Source organism: Dermacentor variabilis, chromosome 11, assembly GCF_050947875.1.
Source record: "Dermacentor variabilis isolate Ectoservices chromosome 11, ASM5094787v1, whole genome shotgun sequence".
NCBI classification, from domain to species: domain Eukaryota; kingdom Metazoa; phylum Arthropoda; class Arachnida; order Ixodida; family Ixodidae; genus Dermacentor; species Dermacentor variabilis.
Genome location: NC_134578.1, coordinates 11,120,238 through 11,141,866, shown reverse-complemented (window position 1 = coordinate 11,141,866; position 21,629 = coordinate 11,120,238). Strand labels below are relative to the sequence as shown.

Below are 21,629 nucleotides of genomic sequence, written 5' to 3'. Positions count from 1 at the left end.
CACGCTAGGGAGAAATTCATCGCAAGTTATTCCTTGCCGATGGTTATCCGGAAATTAATGGTACATAGGTAGCGATATCAGGTACTCCATTTATTTGTGTAGGGTGTGCACATTGGGAATTATTACTGGGTGCGGGCCTTGCACGAGGAGACAGGCTTGTAATAAGCTACTCACTGAAGTCTATAGCTTTAGCAATGCTTAGACTGGTATGCAAAATAATGCAGCAACTTAGGGACGATTATGAGCACATCTACAGTCGCCAGCTAGTTTTTGCACATGGTCAGTGCTGTAAAAATGTCTGTATACTTGGGCAGTCTACAAAAACTAATAGCAGCGGTAAAATCAACTTCATTGTTTCGCAAAATATTCGTTTACAGATCTTTCTCCGTGTTGTGCTCCATCAAAAGGGGCCTGAACCTCTCTTTATCGAAGAGGAGAAATGCACTTGAAGTTACAATTTGCCAGTTCAGAAATATTTTGCTGCAAAATTTGGAGGACACTTAAGCTTCGCCTTTAAGAGTGTAACGTGTTAACATTCACAGATACTTGACTGCTTCTCGCGCTTCTCGGCAAATGCAGTTTTCTTGCGGATGCGCGGAAGCAAGTGCCATCTGGATGGTGGTGTTGCAAGGAACCGAGCGGGCCGCACCGCTCTATGTATGGTAGCGCTGGAAAGGGGGTTTGTGTTTGAGTTTCCGGGTAACAGAATTATGTTTTCTAGTCTATTAAAATTACAGTCCGATGCTATCATGTCTGTAGGTTGTGTTAGGTCGTACTTTACGATTTTTCTGACGTATTTTACTTTGAGGAATTCAATTAGTTCAATAACACCCCTGCGTGGTTGTGGTTCGGAGTGATTTCTCGTGACGCGACGTCCGACGCCGGCACCGGTCTCTTTTGCGACACGAGGCCCTTGACGCAACGCGTTGAAAAGTACTTCATTGCGTTCAGCACAAGCGGAGTTATTGGCAATCAAACACGGCCTTAACAGGTGCTTCCGCATCTCCTGCCTTGCACTTCGAAGCCTACGGCGGAGCGGGGCGCGCCCACAACGCGCCGCCTTCTAAATGTCACCTTTGCGCGCAGTTCCAATTTCATTTTGGATGTTAACGTAGACGCCACTACTTACGATTTTGGTGCCTACGACGCGCTAAACGCAAGTCAAACGCGGTTGTGCTCAGCGAGCCGCAGTTCGCTTTTAACCAGTGGCCTCGTGGCGGCACCCCGCCGCAGCCGCGGCATCTACGGTACGTAGCAGACTGCAGTTACCAGTAGCAGCCGCGTATGGGAAATCCTCTTTATTACGAAATAAAGCGTCCAGAAGAGAGTGAGTGGCAGGCTTCTGTTGAAAAGAGATCGTTTGAGAGAGGTGACACCGCGCTCCGCTTGCGAGCTCCATGCACCGCGTGCGACCGCAAAACTTGGCTGAGATGTTCATAGCAGCGTGTATGCTGCACGCGGGCTATGTAATTTCACCAAGCCCGAGGAGTTGTTCAGGGCCCTTTTAAAATCAAGTCTCTATATATACTTGAACTTTAGTGATAGCCGCGGGTGTACAAGCGATTTGCTCCCATTCCGGTCTATTTTTGTTTGGTGTGCATGCGGGCTTCGCGTTCACCCATCGTGCAGCCTGCGACGTACGCTGCGGGTCGCCGTGAAGCGCAGATACCGCATACGCGATTTGATTCTCGCGGCTGTCGGATTAGGCTGTGCTGCGCTAAGTAAGTTTGGAGTGTTATTGGTTTTATGCCTACACGGGAGCTTACGTCGTTCCGTACGGTAAGCGCACACAACTTGGTAGGCGTTCGCGGTAGTGCCGGCCTGACCGCCCGCAGACCTGCCTCACGCGCACCTGGCCGTCAGCCCAGCGCGCGTACGTGACCTCGCGCCCGATCGCCGATGTAGTCCACGGGTGGAAACATTTTGAGGGTGAACTCACAATCCGTCCGTCGCACTTAGCTGGCTAGGCCTAACCATGGCGCCGCCTCTATGGAGTCTGCGACCATGCAAAGTTGCGGTTTGGTTCTGAGCGCGGGATTGGTGATGGTACTGCCATTGTCGGCAGGACAACTAGTGCCTTCCAGTATATACCGAACTGCGGAAATTAATTTGCATGAAGATATGCGCGTGACGGTAAAACATTACTTTTAAATTTAAGGGCCACACCCCAACTCCGAAGTGGAGGTGCAAGTCTTACACAAGTAAATACGGTATTTGAGCAGTTCAATGTCGCCCGAATGTTACCGCGCGTTTAGAGTAGATTTCATTGCTGCGTGCGCTGTTTTCCCGTGCGGGGTCTCGTTACGCGTTGTAGAACTCGAACGGGGCAAAGTTAGACTGTTGCAAAGTTTTAACCTTAACTTTTAAACATTTCAACCGTGTAAACGTTTACCTGCCGCAAAATTTGAATGTGGCTAAAGCTGAAGCCTTGCAATGTTTCGTCGTGGCAAAGCTGGAGCCTTGCGAACGTGTGGCCGGGGCAAAGCTGGAAACCGTGCAAACTTTTCGTTGCCGTGATGTTGTAATCGTGGCAAGATTTGCCAAGATCAAAGTTTTACATAATACTTATATGCCTTTTGACCGCGATAAAGCTATGCCAAAGCTGCGGTAATCAAGAGTAAACACGTACATTTATGCTTGTCTTACTCCGCGTATAAGCCAGTGCGTTGTCGGCACTCTCTGAGCTGTGTTCACCTGGAACAAACCAGTTTAAATCTCTCCTGTCGGTTTCAAGTGTAATTGCAAGGGTTCTCGAACGTACAACTGATGCAAAGTATTTATTCCACACGGAACAATTTACATTGCGCACCGACTACGTGCGCACACTGTCATGACAGTGATTGTCTTGATAAATTAACATTCCGAAATTCTATAGTCTTGTTTGGCGGTTGTCTTATCTCTTGCCCCGTGGTCGGTGCTGTTCGCCATATTTCAAGCGTTGGCATATATTTTGCGGGTATAGCAATTAAAATTTTCACCGGTTGTCGGCCGCATCTGTCGCCCAGCCAGTTCCAGTCAGCAGCAGTCGGGCTAACATTTTCACGAAAGACAGAATACGTACGGTTCTCACTCTTTAGGTTATGTCGTCCACTCACCCAGAGAGAAAGCCTGACAAGCATGGAGTGGCTCTGGCAGGGATGGACATTTGCGCCAAAGTCCATCCTTCTCGTTGTACGCGATGACGTCGCTGAGTACACGGAGGTGGCCGGTCTCTGTCCTGGCGAGCCCTCCTATAGCGTACAGCGAACCTGAGAAAGGTCCATTAGGTTTGACTAGAAGGTAGAGTTCTGTTTTCAAAATATGTAAAAAAAATCACATCACTTCCTTCATGTGTACATCTGTCTAAAAGCATTTACTATATACCGTTACTAAGAAAAAGCTCAACTATTTCTCTGCCAATTCATAAACCCAGGAGCAGACATACAATGACCTGCATTTTCACTCTAACAGTTTTCAAAGATTTAGCGATAACCGCCGCTGGTTCGATCCCTCTACTAGCGCGAGTACAGCACAGCCGATTGCCACGCCGCGCCAGTGCGCGCTATGGGAAGGCGTAAACCACCAACAACGAAACATAACGCGGGCAGCACAGATTTCTCGGCGTTCAGTCCCTAAGGGGCACTGCAACAATTTTTCAGAACGGTATTCCAATATTATTCCACTGCATGCAGCAGAGAGCCCACAATCTCGCATAAAATCTCGCACACTCTCTCCTGCGACTTTCAGAGCCACCTCTATTATGTCCCGCCCTTGATGTCATGGACTTTCGGGTCAGACCATGGATACTATAAGCCATAACCAGCACACGCATGCACACCCTGTCTTCTAGCAAACAAGAAAGCGGAAGTGGCAAACGCGTCCCGCTCGTCCTGTTGCTCTCTGATAACTTTGTCAGGCGTCAGTGGTGGAGGGCATCGCAGAAAGGAAAAGAAAGGAGCAACAGCCATGCAGGGCATTGCTATCGGCGCCGCGCCAGCTGAGAGGAAACTTGGTTAGGAGGATTTGGAAAGTAAATATTACGCTCCTTAAATGTGTATAATTAATTGGTCATATTAAAGAAAAAACTTTATTGGGAAAGTGCACATGTCATTTAAAGGCATCGCACTGTCCCCAATTTTGAAGAAAGGGTATTAGCCAACTTCCCAACGACAGGCTGCTCTGCTTGTGCCTTCTCAACCGGACCGGCTCGGCCATGCAATTTATACGTACCGTCGTGTTCGACGAGTGCCAGGGATCCCCTGCCGGAGGGCAGGCTCGGCCCTGCCCTCTGCCAGCGGCCGGCGGCGGCGTCCCAGCGCAGCAGCGACGAGACGACGTACAGGCAGTCCGGGTGGCGGGGCGCCTGCACCAGACCCCCGGCCACGTGCAGGGCGCCGCGGAAGGCGGCCACCCCGCAGGCCGACAGCCGGCACGGCAACGGCCACGGCAGCTCGCACCACGACGACGCGCCGGGCTCGTACCACTCCACCGAGCTCAGGAAGCTGCGCCCACCAGAGCTGTGTGGCCGTAACTGTGGCTTCAGCCGAGGCGGCAGCCACGTGAATTGATAACTATCTAACCAGCGCTAAAATGACCCAAGCCTTGAACGAGAAGTACGCAGAGCACGACGCTAGACTTCAACTTAAGGTTCAAGTCTATAGCGTCGTGTTTAGATGTGTCCTTCTCGTTCTTGCCTTGCGTCTTTGTAGTGCTAGTTAATTGCCTCAATTCAGGAATACGCCAGCAATCAGCCCAATTTTCTTCCATAATTCAGTTACATGAAATACGCTTCCGGAGTAACTTCGGCGTTCGTCGGCGCGTCCTTTCTGCCTTTTTTTCAATGGTGCGCGGCGACCAGCAAAGACGTCTGAAATGCACTCCACTTGTTCACTGACTAGGCCGAAACCCGCTATCTTCAGTCCTCGGTCTCTGCATGGTCTTCCTCCTGATCACTGAGCAAGAAAACCAGCTCCTGAGATGGCCGATGACTACGGTATATTGTCGCGCGACGCGATATGGACGCGCCAATGCCGAAGATACGACCATATAGCTTCCCATAGCTTGCCGCTTTAGTATTATATATACGAGGAGAAACGCGCGCACACGTCGAACTCGTCCTGCCCGGCGACGGCGTACACGCGCCCTTTGAGGGCCACCGCGGCGTGGTTGATGCGCGCGTGGCGCATGTCGGGAAGCCGCTCCCACTGGCCCGCCGGCTGGACGACCTGACCGGGTCCCTTGTTCCCCTGACGTCGCTCCCCTGTCTGGAAGCGGTAGCGGAAGCAGGCGCTGGTGGCCAGTCGCATCCCGCGCCGGCTGTTGCGAGTGTCCAAGCCTCCCAGCACGTACAGGGAGTCGCCCAGACAGGTCGCCGCGTGCTGGTGACGAGGCTGCGGAAGCTGCAGCGCGCACAGGTATAGGATCGTCATCAGCAGCGGTCTCTACGGGTGCTACTACCACACTGTCAAGTTCGCCATCCCACAAGATGCCATTGACTGGAAGGGTTGCCACGGCCTCTCTATAATACGCTCAAAACAACAGCATGGCGGAATGTGAAAGCGTAGTACTCCAGAATAGCTCTGCGCAAGATTAATTAGTGATCTCCAACAATCGCGAGAACATTGGCTCCCGCGAACACAATGACGAGCCATCACTCTGCTGTTTCCTTACATTTTTATTCCTTAATTGTTTCCAGATTGCTCATATTCCATGGCTGGCTGGAACTATCTGCTGCTCTGGAGGGAGTTAAGAGCGCGAGAAGTCCAGTTTTATTGCACACCCCTCCTCGCAAATTCAATATTTAACTCCCCTTTCTAAGCTAGCACATACTCCCCTATGCATGAAGTCTACTCTGCTTGTGGACTGTACTCCTTATGTGGCCCGTCGACTCTCGAGATTGGAGTTCAATATGGATAAGACAGTTACTCCCACAAGAGGAGTTTGCAATATTTTGTTCTTAGTGTAAATAAGCGCAGGCGCTGCTCCTCTCGTTCCTGCCCGGTGTAGGAGTGTGGATATAGTATATGAGTTACGCTGTTTGGAATTCGCTTTCTTTAGCAGCTGCACTCTTTTTATTTAGTCTAGTGCTTCATGTCTTTGCCGGCTTCATTTTCTTTGCCCCCTACGTAGTCGCTATGGAAGTCTGTCCCTGTCCGTCCGACGTTACTTTGCTACTTCAAACGTGCCCCGCGTCTCGTTACTGCACAATAACGTTCGTTAATCCTATCTCTCGCTGCTGTACTTTTGTTGTTTCTGTAGATATAAATATGTATTAGTTTATGATCTGACTCCTGACGCTTTTACGAAGTCAACGAGACAGCGGCACATGTCACATTATGAAAGCGGTATTTAAATAATGAGTTAGGAAAGATTCACTGGTCTGTCCCATTTTATTTTGCCATCAGAAGTTTTGGTCACACACCATATTCTATGCGATATACTCGCTGACAACTTTCTGTAGCAATGAAGGGAAAGCTAAAAGGGTGCACAAGAGCGCTCCTCAAGATAATTCCACGTACTCATTCGCCTTAGTTTAATCTGGAGAGCATGAAATAAACATTTTACGTGCTATTAGAATCAGACAACGTACACCACTCAGTGCGAAGTCTGATCCTCTTTTTTTATCCGTTTTTCTCTTACGTGTTCTGGCACGCGAAACCTCCGCACGTGGAAACTATGCTCCGATTCAGTATTTATTGTGCTATCGATTATTTGGAGGACGCTCAAGTTTCACATTGAAGAGTGGATCGCGATAGCATTCAAATATCCCTGACTGCTTCTCACGCTTCCCGGAAACTGCAGCTTATGTAACCATAATGTTTACCGGGAAACGCTGGTAGCAAGCGCTATGCACGAAGACGAGCTTCCTGGTAGAAACGCGGCCTCTTGCGTGAACGCGCGGAGGCGAGCGCCATCTGGATAGTGTTACAAGGAACCGGGCGCACCGCTCATGAATGGTATAAACGCTTGTATTTGAGTTTACGCATAACATAATTATGTTTTCTCGCATATTCAAATTACAATCTGACGCTATCATGTCTGTAGGTTGTCGTACTTACGATTACTTTACGTCGTACTTTGCGATTCTTGTGATGCATTTTATGTTGAGAAATTCAGTTAGTTCAGTTCAGGGCCTACGTGGTTCAGAATTAATTTTCGCTCGCGAGACAGTTGATGCTAGACGTGGGACGCCGACGCCGGATCTTCTGCGACACTATCGCGTTAAAGTCAAGGCTCCCGCGCGGGAGCGAAATTTTGTGTTTTGGCTAAAATGCTTTGATCGACTTCGGACTTTTTCAGCCTGACTATATATATTCGACGCAGTAATACACGGAATAAGGAAAGGACTAGGACGGAACATTGTGCAGAACGATTGAAACCGAACGAGTCGGCCCAACACATGATTACATCAGAGCGCGCGGTAGGTTGAAAAACGCCTTTTTAGCACCCTCAAGGGTGCTAAAAATGTTTACTGTGTGCTTCGTGTTTATGCGGCGCAGGCGCAAAGTGCGCGTGACGTGAAAGCGACAGGCGTGTGACATCTCGTGTGCCCAAAGTGCAGTTCTATACGCTGTCAAATTACGCCACCCTGCCTCCGTGTGAGCCAGTCAGAGCTGACAATGGTGGCGAATTCGACAACATGGCGGAATTTGATGGCATTCTCGACAAATCGCACCAGGGCGCCTTGGGGCGACGGTGATTGGATGAACCGGCACACTAAGACCTTCCGGGGCGTCGAGAATGCCATGAGTTTCTAGAATAGGGCCTCCGCCCACGAACTGACGTCAAACTCGAGAAAGGTGCGCTGGCGTTTGATTTTCTGGCTGTTTCGGGGGCGTAAATCGGTGGATACTTCGCAGGCACGATGATCACCACGATGCCCAAATGCACGGTGAGGGGCACTCATACCGACTTGCCCAGCTTTTCGTCCTGTTCATAGAGAAAGAAAGAAATTGGGGGGAACGCTACGTAAAGCAACCAGCATTCGCAAGCCGTGAAGCCTTCACCTTTTCTATCTCGAAGAAGTCAGCCCAACACGGGACCCCGCGCCCGGCGGACTCAGCCCTGTGTGCTTGATTCCCGGTAGGCTTTAAGAGACACGCACTTGTGCGTCTGTTTTGATAGCATTATGTGCATTATTTTCTCCCCTATGTGGTTACGGTAACATTGGTCTTTTATGGCAACATGTTCATTTGTCGTCTTCGTAGCAACCTGCGAGTGCGGCTGTTGCATGTTGCTGTCACACGCGTTGTCTTTTCGGAATAGTGTGCACTGAGCGCGGCAGTGGAAGAAAACTCGGAGTGAAGGGAAAAAAATCAAGAAGCTAGAGACAGGGTGGCGCTAGACTTCCAACTGTTCATTTTATTACCGCTACATGATCATGCGCTAGGCTGACTCTTCTTTGCATCCTCTTAGTTCTTTCCTTTCTGACGAAGAAGCCTGTGCCCGTTGTCTTTGAAGCGGGAGATCAGCGGTCGTAGACTGGGATAAGAGGTGCTATTATGGACATTGTTGAATTCCGCCGTAATGTCAAATCCCACCATACTGTCATATTCAATAATGGCGGCATTTTGAACCAATAAGAGAAGCCGTAGCAGCCTTCTCAACTCATACGAGATGACAAAAAGACGGCGAAGTGGGCAATGTGGTGGAACTTGTCGATGTCCGGATAGCACCCCAGGCCAAAAAAACTTAAAAGTTGAAAAGAAAAACGTAGAAATAAACGCTAAACAGCTGGAAAACAGAAAGGACCAAGGTTGCCAAGCGCTCACCTTCTCGCACCGCCAGATTTGTCCCGCTGCGTAGCCGAGTACGGCGCAGCTGAACTCCAGGCGCTTTTGGGGACCCAGCCCTCCGCAGACAAGCAGCAACGCCTCGGGTCGCCTGGGTCCCGGCTCGGGCAGCCTGGGCAGCGCCTGCAGCGACCTCGGCAAGCTCCACGCCTCCTCCATGGCTGCCAGCGAGACGGGCGTCTCTTCCGGCTCCTGCAGCAACGCCGGTGGCTGCCGCCGCGGACACGGAGGGCCCGTGATGAGCACGCGTTCGCCGGACCCGCGTCGGTTGGACAAATAGATTAGTTGCTACAGTGCATGCGTTTCGGTTTTCTTTACCTCCTTGCATGTTATTTCTTCATTTTTTACGATAATGAACAGCCAAGTCCCAAATGTACGTTAGCGGTGAACCAAAGGTGCACCCACGGATGTTCCTCTAAGCAGTACACATATGCGAATATCTATATTTTGATTTAAATATATCTAATATTTTTATATTTAGTTATTTATTTTATATATTTATTTATTTTGACATGTACTGCAGCCAACACAGGGCTATCTGCAGGAGCGTGAGTGGTGATACAAGAAGAATAAAATGAAAAGGTTTTAATACACAGATAAAGAAATGAAAAGTGCAAATAAGGATAATCACAACATGATTACACGTCTAAGTGTCGGTACAAATTTATCGAGCGGCAAGCAACGAATACTGCCGCTAAAGGAATTCATGTTAGTCCAATTCAAATATATCATTTTTTTTATTTTGAGAAATACTTTTACAAAATGTCATATCTAGACCCGTTCGTTTTTTCAGCTACATCGCTAAGTGCAAATTTTCAACAGTAATTGCGCTAAAAACGTTTAAATGCTTTAATGAACTTTTCAGTTGCGATACTTTAGGGCGCCACAGAATGCAAGTAAAAACGAGGGAAAAGACGAAGACAAACAAATAAGAACATCCATGCACTTAAAGTTTGTGAGCAAGTTTGCATTTCGCTTTTGAGCTTTAATAGTGCCGAAAACGTCACGTCAGCACTGCCTTGAAAATAATCAAGCCAGTGTACTTGGATTTGACTGAATTTAGCGCTCTCGAGATATAATGGTGAAAATCAATCCGGAACTTTCCATGCGTACAGGGGCCCTCTAATGTGTTACATGCCGTGTACCGCATATGGATAGGTGCCGCAAATCCCAGCGTCGGCATACCTTCGGTCGGGCGTGTAGCTTGGCGTACTTCTGCCTGGCCAGGAATCCCCTGACCAGTGCCTGCACCTTGGCCACCCGATCCTGGTGGTCGCGGTAGCGGGCTTCGTAGGGCCATCCGCTGACAGGCGGAAGGAACGCTTCGGACGTCCCCGCCTGCTGAGTATCCAACAACGGATGTTAAAGATTCTTTAAAACTGATGGTAGCGCTAAAAAGGACGGACACACGATGAAAAGACGACACGACAAGGAGGAAACGCAACTGACAACTGGTTTATTTTTCGAAAAAGAATGCATCACCAACTAGCCCAGCGCCAAGTTTTATTGGATGTTAAAGAAGCGCTAAATACATACATCATTTGATTATTGGCGGCGAGGAGTTACGGAGTCGCCATCTATCGGAAGCGCCTCGCTGGCGTAGTATGAGGGATCACGCGGCGCGCTCCTCATAGGTTTTGCTGTCAGCGCTCACTGAAAACGCCACGCGCGAGCTCTCCCGGACATTTCTGTAAGTACCTTCGAAACGAGAGAAGTTGTTTACTGTCTAAATAATAATCTTGGGCAAACTGAAAGCACACAATCGTTTACAGACGGTATCTCTTGACCGAATACGTACAGTGAACGCCACAGCGCGCGGTCGCCGCGATGGAGTCTCCTGAACCGGCTTCTTGCGTGAAAGGTAGGTAAACGCTGAGAGCAAACTATGTGAAATATGTTCTTATAGTGTTTGTATAACCAAATGGAGCGTAATAGAAAGAAGCCTCCATACAGCGATCGCGCAGATTCGCAGCGACCGACTGCGCGCCTGCATGCTTGTCCGCGTACTGTTTCGCTTTCTCCGCGCGCGCGTTCTCGCACCGTGCCATGAGTTTAGGCCGCAGAATATGAGCATTTGACAGTATACAAGCAACCATTGTTGCGTGGGAGCTATCAGAGCTGTTCAAAAATAACTTCATTGTAGAGACTTCGACGCCTACAGGGACTATGATGTGCCGTCGCGACGGTTCAATCTTTTTTTTTCTTCTAAATTCTTTGACTTCTCAATATTATTTTTCGAGTTGCGTCGCACTGTATGTTTATCGGTGTTCTCAGCGTGCAATTTCCCGCTGTTCCTTTTTTGTAATCCAGTGCATTAATTCATAACACAAACATGACCATATGCCGTGCTTTTTTTTAAATGTGCTTCTTACCGCTGCCTTTCCACTCCACTGAACTTGCCAGTATCTATAGCATCGACAAGTTGATAAACCAAACCGGCATAACATTAGTCGTGCAGCAGACTCGGGCGAGCGTCTCAGTGCGCGTTTTCAGAACATCGCAGACCGGGCGCCGTAGCAGAAATCTTCCTCGCGTCTGTGCTTGCTGCATACCCGAATTGTAGCCGATGACTGTTTGCCGGTTTTATGTTTTGCGAGCCAAGCTTCACGCAGCTTCTTGTCCTGCGGCTACGTGTGAATAAGGCTGACACCGGCCTCCGTTACGTGCGTCCGGCCCTGCGGCACCGAGCAGTAGCCTACCATGTTGCGCGCTTTCAAAGGCAGTCACTACCTATTGTAGCGCTTTCAAGCGTTGTAAAGCAGACACTCGAAGCGGGAAAAGTTCGCCACTAAATGAGGACCGCAGCGTACGAGGGAATTCAACTCGTTTTCCGCTCGCTTCGGCGCTCCCGAAGCAGCCGACGCGGCCGCTATGTCCACGTGATCCCTCCTAGTACGTCACGCCGACGGTGGCGCCAGCTTTTCCAGTGGTGGAGCTCGAGGCCAATAGGCCTGCAGCTCGTTTGTGTGTATACTACACTTTTGAAATAGCGAACGAGAGTGGACTAAATCCTTACAAGCACGGTCTCTCGTGCATTGTGTCTGCAGACGTTGTCGTATGAACTGTGTTTGTATCGGACTCCCCCGTTGAACCACTGGCTCATTTCCGCTTAAATTCTGCATAGATGTGCCATCTTGTAGTGGTTTTAGCTTAATGCAGCGTATTCGGGAATTACAGTTTCGTCCGCAATAAATCTGAAGTGCGTTTCCTTTGCGTGGTGACGCCACTCAAAACATGTCGATTTCAGTGCAATGGAACTGTGGCGCCATCTGTCACGGCTGCAGCGAACACCATGTTTTTATCGTAGCAGTGACAGGCTACGCTAACGGCGACGTTGCGGTGCCATCGAAAATTTTTAAGTGGTATCACCGCAGACGACACACCCACTTCGGATTTATTGTGGACGGAACTTGAAGGACGTGTGGGGGGAGGGTAAGCAATGTCCGCAAGTTTAGTAACACAAAACTCACGGCAAAATGCTACCTCTGTAAGAAATTTGAACGCGGACGTTAGAGTGGTATAGCAAGAAGGTACATGTATGCCTGGAGCTTCTCTTCACGTAACGGTAGGTATACAGTCGGGAGAAAAAGTCTAGAGACAACAACATCAGGGGAAAAAATCTAATTTCTTCTAGCATAGCCGTGTAACATGAAATTGTTTCAATATATATTTACATTCGTCAAATAGACGCACATAGGCTGCGCCACTTCATTTCAGCCTGCTTGACGCTGCGAAGAAAAAGAAAGCTTTTTTTCTTGGCATCTGTGGTCTTTAGACTTTCGTTTACGTCAGCACATGCAACGAAACGAACGACAGCAGAAAACCGTTGGCGAGTCCTTCGTGCGGACTAGTATTTGTTTATTTATTGCTGCTTTGCTCACCCCTTAAGTGTCTAGATATATCTGAGGGTTATCTTGACATATGTGCAATAGTTGACATGCGGAATTACGTAATCAGGCTTCCCTCATATTTAATATTTGCACTAACCAAGACGGCCGAGCTCCCGCCTGTGGCACTGTTGGAACAAAGAGGCGCGTTTTGAGTTTTCAAATGAGTACTGACACGAAATGATTGTGCTGCCTTTTTTTTTCATTTTTAGGTCTGTCGACTCCGTAATTACGGTACAAAGCCTCACTTACTCGAGAACGGCAAAAAAATTACAGCATATTTCAAACAACCCATTCAAAACGCGTGTCAAGCACAGCGTGGCTTCGGACGTGAAAAAAGCAGACTCAGCACGTCGCCAAAATCTGCCAAACTTTCTTGAAAACAGAGGGGAACACGCTCCCCTTTATTGTCTTGTCGAGTGCTGAATGGACCTGGCTTTCCGCAGCATGTTCATAGTGTGTGCGTACGCGCCGCCGCCACAACAGGAGGAGAGGGGTGGGTATTCTGTAAGCCTGTACATCGATCTAGTGGACATGCACATTTCCTCTAGATGCTGAAGTGCTGATTGGCTGGTGGCGCCTGTCTCCTTCTCACGTGCACCCCAGCCCAGCCAATCAGAACTTCAGCAGTAGACGAAATGGACATGTCCACTAGGTGGACACTTGCCGTATAAGCCCTCCTCCCCCCCGATGTTTCGATGACGTTATGCATCTCCTTTTTCATATCCGAAGCCGCGCTCCTCTTGACGGGCGCATTGAAATAGTCGCGTAGAAGGCAATATGAGTTATTTGTTGCGCTCTCGAGTAAATGGGGCCCCATAGGCTAATTACTGTGTCGACGGCTATCCAATAAAACAATGAAAACAAGATACAAACTTCGTGCCGGTACCCCTTTCAGGTTTTGTAGCTTAAAGTCCGCCATCTCAAACTGCAACGAAATTTCACTTTGGTTAAATTTGTTATAAATGAGTATCATATACGACTATAGATCAATCTTGGCGAAACAACAGGGCTGGTAATTGCATAGTGTTCCCGTTAGCAGCCTTTAATCACCACATTAAGGAGACGACGCGCGCGCCTGGTGGTTGTCGCTATGACATAAGTCCCAGCACAGCCACCTTAAAGCCCCTGCATCTACGCGCCACCGCCGCTTTCTGGTCGGCGGAAACGTGTATGGAGGGGCTTTAAGCCACCTTATCTCGACGGTCATGACGAGGAGTCGCGCGGTCCAGGTCATGCGTCAATACCGGCGGGCAGTAATGGCGGCGTTCTTAGAGCGCAGCTCATAATGGCTCGTTCCTGCTAGCAGCGACGGCGGCGGCGTAACCGAGTGAACGAGCACAACAGCGAAATATGAAAAAGCGAACGCGGAGCGGCAGATGAAAGGCGCGAGCCTCGAATGGCGGAGACCAATGAGAGCGGCCCGTCGAGTGACGTGCATGCGTGAAACTGGTTTCATGCAGACCCGCCCGACCGCTCGATGCGTACTCGGATCTGGTCACAGCCGGAACGCTCGTTTCGTACTATCGTCTGCTCGCGTCAGCTCTCGCTCGCGCTTATTTGGCTTGATTGGTTTGGTATCGTTCGCGCTTGTTTCGATTCTCATCGTTTCTGATTGTTTTGTAATATAATTGTACGCGCGACGCGAATTGTGCGGTACTTTCTGGAAGGCAAGCGGCACCAGCGATTACACTGGAACCTTCGACGAGTCATGTATAAAAGCCAACGCGCTTGTTTTGCAGATAAGATTTTTTCGACGATTGCCGACTATGCGACATGTCTATCTGAAATTCTTTGCCTCAATATGTCCCGAAATGAAAACACGTCAGAGCTGCGCTCCAATTTAGCATTAGGGAGTATCGTAATCGTCAGTGAACTTTTTTTAAAGTTTCTGAATCAAAAGCGGCTATTCTTTCGAGCTTTTCGTGAAGCTTCTGCTCGTCTTTCAAGCGTCAAATTTTGCAAGAAGGTTCTTCCAATTCTGCACCATCTACTAGGCTTTCTCTGCGGTCCAAACTTTTGTTGCAGTTGGCGTTTAAGTGAGACAAGATGTCTACAGAAGCACACTGACTGTTCCTGCATACGGTTTACAGTAAACACAACGGTTGAAAGGGTTCTTTAAGCGAAACTTTCTTTGCCTCTTCTCCCGCTTTGCAAGTGCTGCCTTGCCGGGTCAGTGGGAAGGTGCCACAATGTCTGCCCAAACAACATGGGTCATTGGGTATCTGCGTCAATCTGTGCAAATAGACAACTTGGAGCAGTGGGTATGTGCCACAGATTATCTGCCCAAGTTGACAACATGGGACGCTGAGCAGTGCGCGGCTCGGTGTGGGCCCGAATAGACAATCTGAGTCACACGGTATGTGTCATTGAATATGTGCCTGAATAGACAGCTTGGGCCGCCGGACAGTGCGCGACTGGCATATATGCTCGAATAGAGAACTTAGATCGCTGGGTAAGTGCAGCTGTGTATGCGTCACTGTGTGTGTGCCAGAACATGCAAGCAAAACAAGAGGCAAGAAGTGAAGTCAGCAACGGAAAATTGAAGAAGTCGGCTACGCGTAGAAGGGTGCCAAAATTGCATTCAATATCTGCGTCATCTTCTACAAACACTTCCGTCATTACTGTTACGTTTGCATTATATTTACTTTAACATACGCGCAAACATAAACGAAAGCTTCGCCTATCACCGATTCCGACATAATCGCGGAATCCGTCGAACTTTTTCACTCTTTAACAGTAGTGCGAGAGAAAGCATGCACGAGGACGCTCGCCTGTAGTGTCCCGCCGACGCCAGGCGAGCCGACACCGGCGGAGACGGCCGACAAGGGCGACGACATCGCCCCGGAGCTCTCTACTTCGGACATGCCTGCAGGTTCAGCTCCCGAGAAGGTCCGTTTGCGCGCCTCCACTGCCAGGTCCGGTCTCCCACGCATGCGCACATAGTGCGAGCTACACATCCAAAGCAATGACTGCATACCATGTTCCTTTCAACACGTAGCCACGTCTGCATAACAGAGGTCAATTAGCATGTCCGTAAACGTATTGCAGTTCGCAGCATACCGGTTACAAAGGGAAGTGCAGAAGTGTACGGCAATAACGTAGAAACCCTACAAGGGGGGGGGGGGAGGTGGTGAAAGTTTATTGGCATCCCCTGTGGAACGGGGCGGAGACAAATACTGACATAGCCTGCTCGAGTTACTCAGGCATGCTACACGTACGCTTTGCATTCTAGCATTTTTTGTACACACCTCTTCCTCAAAACATCACTGTCTACCTTGTACCCCTGCCTATACCTGTAAAGGATCCCGTCGTATCCGATCCCGTCTTCCCTGCTTCTTTTTCCACCAGTACTCTAAACGTCTCTTGCTTATATCTCGACTGCTGACCGGTTGATGTTTCCGTCCATTTTAAGAGGAAGCTTTAGCTCGGGTGCTCCTATACATGTAAAAGGAGAATTCGTTTTTCTCGGCAACCACTGCACCAAATTTGACGAGGTTTGTTGCTTTTAAAAGAAAAACTTAAAATCTAGTGACTGTTGGTTTCGAATTCTTTATTTAGGTCCTTAATTTTTTATTAAAATTTGAGCCTGCCCCCCAATTATCGCAAATTTTCAAAAAAGGCAACTATCAAGTTTACAACTCTGTAACTCTAAAACGAAAAACGATAATACAATTCTTTTAATTGCATCTAATAGTACATCTAAAGCGGACAAAATTGATATGCTATACGTGAATCTAAAAAAATTCAGTAATATGGAAATACAGCTTTTTCAGAACCTTTGTAAACAACGTAACGAATTCACGTAAGATATAAAATGACATATCAAATTTGTCCGCTTTCAATGGTCTAATGAATGCTGTTTACAGAACCGCGATATCTGTTTTTTGATGTAGAGTTATGAATTTGTAAACTTCATTCTTCTATTTCTTTTCGAACTTCCGAATTTTTGAAAATTCTTTTAACAAGATCCAGAACCTAAATCGAAATCCCACTTCCTACAGTCACTAGAATTTAACTTGCTCTCTCAAATGCAACAAACTTCATTAAAATCGGTCCAGGGGTTATCTCAGAAAAACATTTTTGCGTTTTACATGTGTTTGAATAGGCCAGGTTGAAGTTGGGCCCGAGCTAAAGCTTCCTCTTAAATCAAAGCGCTTTTGGAAGGTTACGTTACCTACGGGTCTCACTGGGTGAATTCCTTCGCATTCCATGAGGATCTGCTGAGTGGTCTCCGTATTTTTGTTGGAGCATACACACGCCTCATTTAGTTGCAAATATATGCTCCGGTAAGTTTGTGTCCTCAGGCAAGCATATCGAGTCTCAAACGGCAAACCTTCGTGTTATAGTACAGATTTTACCTTCTGATTAATTTCTTCACATTCTTTTAAATCCCCATGGTCTTCTTATTTCCATTCTTCGCATCCGATTCACGGTCTGTCTTTCGCTTTCTTTCTGACGTGTCAATTGCACTTCCCTTCCCGAAGAGGCAAGACGTGTGTCGAGTGAGCTCCTGAACAACACTTTGCAATTTTGTGAACGTGGTTTGAATCATGGATATAGGACCTCAAAGAGGTACGACGTGATGCTAACGCATTTCTCTCGCATTTACCGCTAAATCGCCACTGATTTTAATTTCCGTTCCAATGGCCATTCGGCTGCTTTTATCGTTTTCTCGAGTTCCTATACTATCCTCAATGTTTCGGACGCTTGGGTTAGCACTAGCAGAATGCACTGGTTACGCATAGTTCTCTGTTCGAGAAAGTCCGCGAGCTCCCGCCCGCGAACTCGAATGAAGTCTACAGCGCGCAACACTATATAGGACGTGGATGCAAGAGGAACTGACAGAACCACAGCGCATTGGTGTATATGTGTAAGCGCTGTGTGATTGTCGTTGGTTCTGGTGCACTTGTCCTGGTGTTACGCTACACCACTTCGTCCCCGATTCAATGTGTCTGACGAACATGCCCACATCGCCCACCTCCCGCCCACAAGTTGCAGGTGGCGCCTTCCGCGGCCGTGGTATAGAACTGAATCTCTTATTGAATTCAGACACTGCGCATGGCGTTTCGATTCTAGGCGGGCGAGGCGACTCACAAGGCGGCCTCCATGAGTTGCATGCGAACCGGGCGACCAGACAGCGCCATGCGGCCCACGGGAGGAGCCTCGAAGCACGATATCAGCACCGATTCCGGGAGCAGTCCGAACCGGACGCACGCCAGCAACGAATCCTCGAACTGCTGCCGGTTCTGCGTGAAGGCGCGTGCTCGGGGTGGTCATATTGAAACCCGACACAACGCACTCGCAGCCTCCGAGATCGGGCGCCAGGCGATTTTGGAGGCTACGAAGCCGTGCGCCACTATATATGAGTACGACGGAAGCGACCGGGCCAATCTGAGAAGATTTTCTGGATAGCCCTGACCGGCATGCCAGCGAGTTGATGCATGATGTTCTGCTGTGCTGTTCTTATGCCTTTAGTGCTGCTTCTACTAATGCAATTACAGTGTGGTCGCAGAATTCTCTTGTCCATCGCCAATTTGAAGTGAGTACTGTCACGACAGTTCTGACTTATTTTGTTGCGTTGAATGAACGTAAAACACTTCAGCTCTAGTAAATATATCATAAAGCTTTAGGAATGTCAATATATATAGTGTTATAGATGGTATCCAATAGCCGAGGTCTATGACGTGTGTCGGCTCTCAAAAGTGCGCCCGGCACCTTCAACCTGCAACAGCATAGCCATTAAGATCCGCATTTTAATTTCAGAAAGCGCCGCCCTAGGGCCCTGGATTCGGGCCCCACCTATCGATACATGACGTTAGCAAATTGAGTTCTGACGTCATGATAATGGCGATGACGCCAGGTCCAGTATTTTGAAACCAGCTTTAATATCAAATTAAAATATATTATGTTTTCGATCTTTCACGCTTGCTAGGAGTGTTCCTTTTACACGCTCGGAGAGTGCGGTTGAGTTTCTGCAACTTCGATAATATCTGTCAGTACTCGTTGAGGTCATCATACGCAGCATCACTAAGTGTACGAGTATCCTGGGGCGCTTATACTCCCTGATGCGCACCTGATAGTCGTGCTCCAGCCAAGATAGCGCGGCCACCAGCACTTTGGTCTCCGAGGAAGTACCCAGAACGTCGGCGCAGAGCAAGCTCTTCACCGTATTCCATTCTAACTCCAGGTACTGCCGGGTCCTGCATACGTGACATTGCCATCGTCATATACTTACTCCCTCGGCGATATCAACTCGACCATATGTGTTGTTCTTGGGAGGCATTCTGTAAGAGTCCACCTAGTGGACATGTTCATTTCGTCTGCTGTTGAAGTTCTGATTGGCTGTGGCGCCTGGCTGCTGTGGACGTGCAGCCCAGCCCAGCCAATGAGAAGTTCAGCAGCAGACTAAATGTACATGTCCACTACGTGGACTCTTACAGAATACCTCCCCTGGTTGAAGGTTCCTGACAGCCGGGCACCTGCACCACACCTCCCCCAGAGTCCTTGTTCAGCTTCGGCAGGTCTCAACTTCGCGAAGTGTATAAGAAGTCTCAGTAGTAAACTTTATTACTGTCACTGAGTGTGCTAAATGGGCACCTTATTCAGGCCTGTTTGTAGACACCCGCGCAGCTCTAATTCGTCAGCTATAATTCTCCCCTGTGCATATAATACAAGCGTGACCGACACGTGCCTGACGGCGTCGTCGAAGTTCTCTGCGACGAACTGGAAGGCCGCCTGCTGCTCGGCCGGCAGTTTTAAGCGTGAAGCGTGTTGCAGCACCACCAGCTGCCTGCCAACGGGCCCTGCCTGCGCCAGGTACTGCAGGCATCGGTTGGTCAAAGGTCGCAGCCGGAGTTTGTACGCGCAGCTGTACAGGTCCGTGACGTTCTGGCACGTCACCACGGGGCCGCTGCACGCGAGTACATTTTTTTTCAACCCTTTCCGTACGAAAGACGGGCTGAGCTTATCGAGGACGTACTTGCCAAAAAAGGCGAACGGCTAGCCCAACCAGCCCAACGCTGTAATATCTTTCATGCAGCCCTAAAGATAAGTTGAGCTCCCGCGTTACTCTGTGCATGTTATAAGCAACACTACATGGCTCACGAAGCCAGTGAATAAGTGAAGTTCTGAACATGCAGCGAAAACATGTAGTGAAGCCGAGCTGTGTGCGGTGAAGCCCGCACGCAGATTTACGGGATGAATAAACGGAAGTGAGCAGATTAACCTTTCCGACACAAAAGGTAAGCTTATAGGTGAACAAAATCACGGAGCAGCCAGGTGCAATCACTGCTCTCAAAAGCGTTGGTTCAGCGTGTACATCTTTCCCCATGCTAAGCCAAGTACTTACGCTGATTTACGTGATGAATAAACGGAAGTGAGCAGAGTGACCTTTCCGACATTAAAGGTAAGATAATTCAATAAAATTACGGAGCAGCCAGATGCAATCACTGCTCTCAAAAGCATTGGTTCAGCGTGTACATCATTCCCCATGCTAATCCAAGTACTTACGCCGATTTACGTGATGAATAAACGGAAGTGAGCAGAGTGACCTTTCCGACATAAAAGGTAAGCTTATAGCTCAATAAACTCACGGAGCAGCCAAATACAATCACCGATCTCAAAAGCGATGGTTCAGTGCATACATCACTCCCCACGATAATCGAAGTATACTTACGCCGATTTACGGGATGAATCAACGGAAATGAGCTGATTAACCTTTCCGGCGCAAAAGGTAAGCTCAATAAAAAAATCTCGGAGCAGTCATGAATGCAATCACTGCTCTCAAAAATGGTGGCGTGACTACTTACCTGCTTTGGCAGTAAAGTAGCGCGTGCGTCGTCCTTGACGATGATATTTAAGCAGCGGAGATGAGAAAAGCAGCAGAACACGCTGTAGAGTATTTGCGGTTGCCTACTTTTAAGTGAATTGCTTCTTTTGCCATTTTCGCCTTTCGTGGTCGGTGTTCAATGGTCCGACTCGGCAAGCACATAGTTTGTTGGTTCGTTATTTCGCTATTCTTTTTTTCATTCGTTCGTTAGTTCGTTCCTTCATTGATTCGTTAGTTGGCTCGTTCACTCATTCGTTCAGTCAAATGGTAGAGCGCTCCACCATTCATTGTTTACTTTGCCCGCTGAATCGCTTGTTCATTTGACAATCCTCGTCGATGAATTCTGCTCAGTTTTTTTCCTTCAACAGCACTTAAGTACTAAGACCATCGACGTCATAGTCACTATCTCATCATCGCCACATCGCTGTCTTTTCGAACTCCTGTACTTGTGCTTAGAATGTCGGGGTTGTCATGATCTACGTGTCGCTGTCGCTACCATGCCGCCGTCACTCTCGTTTTCGTGTTTCATCGTCCTCGTTATTGCGATGCCTTCGTCACACCCCTGTACAGGCTATGTATCCCATTAGTGTCATGTTGGCGGCAAAGTCAACGTATACATAACCCGCCGTGGTTGCTCTGTGGCTATGGTGTCAGGCTGCTGAGCACGAGGTCGCGGGATCGAATCCCGGCCACAACGGCCGCATTTCGATGGGGGCGAAAACACCCGTGTACTTAGATTCAGGTGCACATTAAAGAACCCCAGGTGGTCGAAATTTCCGGAGTCCTCCACTACGCCGTGCCTCATAATCAGAAAGTGGTTTTGGCACGTAAAACCCCATAATTTAACGTATACATCGCAAACGGTAAACCTATAGCCCATGAAAGTATCGTGGCAGCCCCGTAAAATAACTTCGCTCGAAAACCTTGATTCTTCGCATAAATCACTTCCACGAACGCGCTGATCCTGATTTACGCGATAACGAAAGGAATAGGCACAGATTAATCTTCTGGAAAAAGAATACCACCACGAAAATACCGCCTCAGCCACGTAAAATAAGTCATGTCAAGAGCGCTGATTCGTCGCATAAATCACTCCCCGCGCGCACGCTCACGCTAACTCACGCGACTGAGACATGAATA

General features: G+C 48.6%; 1 protein-coding gene and 1 long non-coding RNA gene across 2 annotated transcripts in view; one reads left to right on the top strand and one right to left on the bottom strand.

Annotated features, from left to right (window-relative positions):
• LOC142563655 (uncharacterized) overlaps positions 1 to 21,629 on the bottom strand; it is a 67,845-nt gene that overhangs the window by 1,696 nt on the left and 44,520 nt on the right. Inside the window, exons 2-9 of the mRNA XM_075674240.1 lie at positions 18,735 to 18,861; positions 17,756 to 17,907; positions 15,433 to 15,610; positions 9,957 to 10,109; positions 8,751 to 8,981; positions 5,083 to 5,378; positions 4,210 to 4,481; positions 3,096 to 3,248 (exon numbers count right to left, since the gene is read on the bottom strand). Of these exons, the coding sequence (XP_075530355.1) occupies positions 3,096 to 3,248; positions 4,210 to 4,481; positions 5,083 to 5,378; positions 8,751 to 8,981; positions 9,957 to 10,109; positions 15,433 to 15,610; positions 17,756 to 17,907; positions 18,735 to 18,861 (1,562 nt within the window). The remainder of the gene's footprint in view (positions 1 to 3,095; positions 3,249 to 4,209; positions 4,482 to 5,082; positions 5,379 to 8,750; positions 8,982 to 9,956; positions 10,110 to 15,432; positions 15,611 to 17,755; positions 17,908 to 18,734; positions 18,862 to 21,629) is intronic.
• LOC142563661 (uncharacterized) lies at positions 1,741 to 9,067 on the top strand. Its single transcript, XR_012824370.1, has 2 exons — positions 1,741 to 1,779; positions 8,767 to 9,067. It is a non-coding gene; the product is annotated as an uncharacterized LOC142563661 (long non-coding RNA).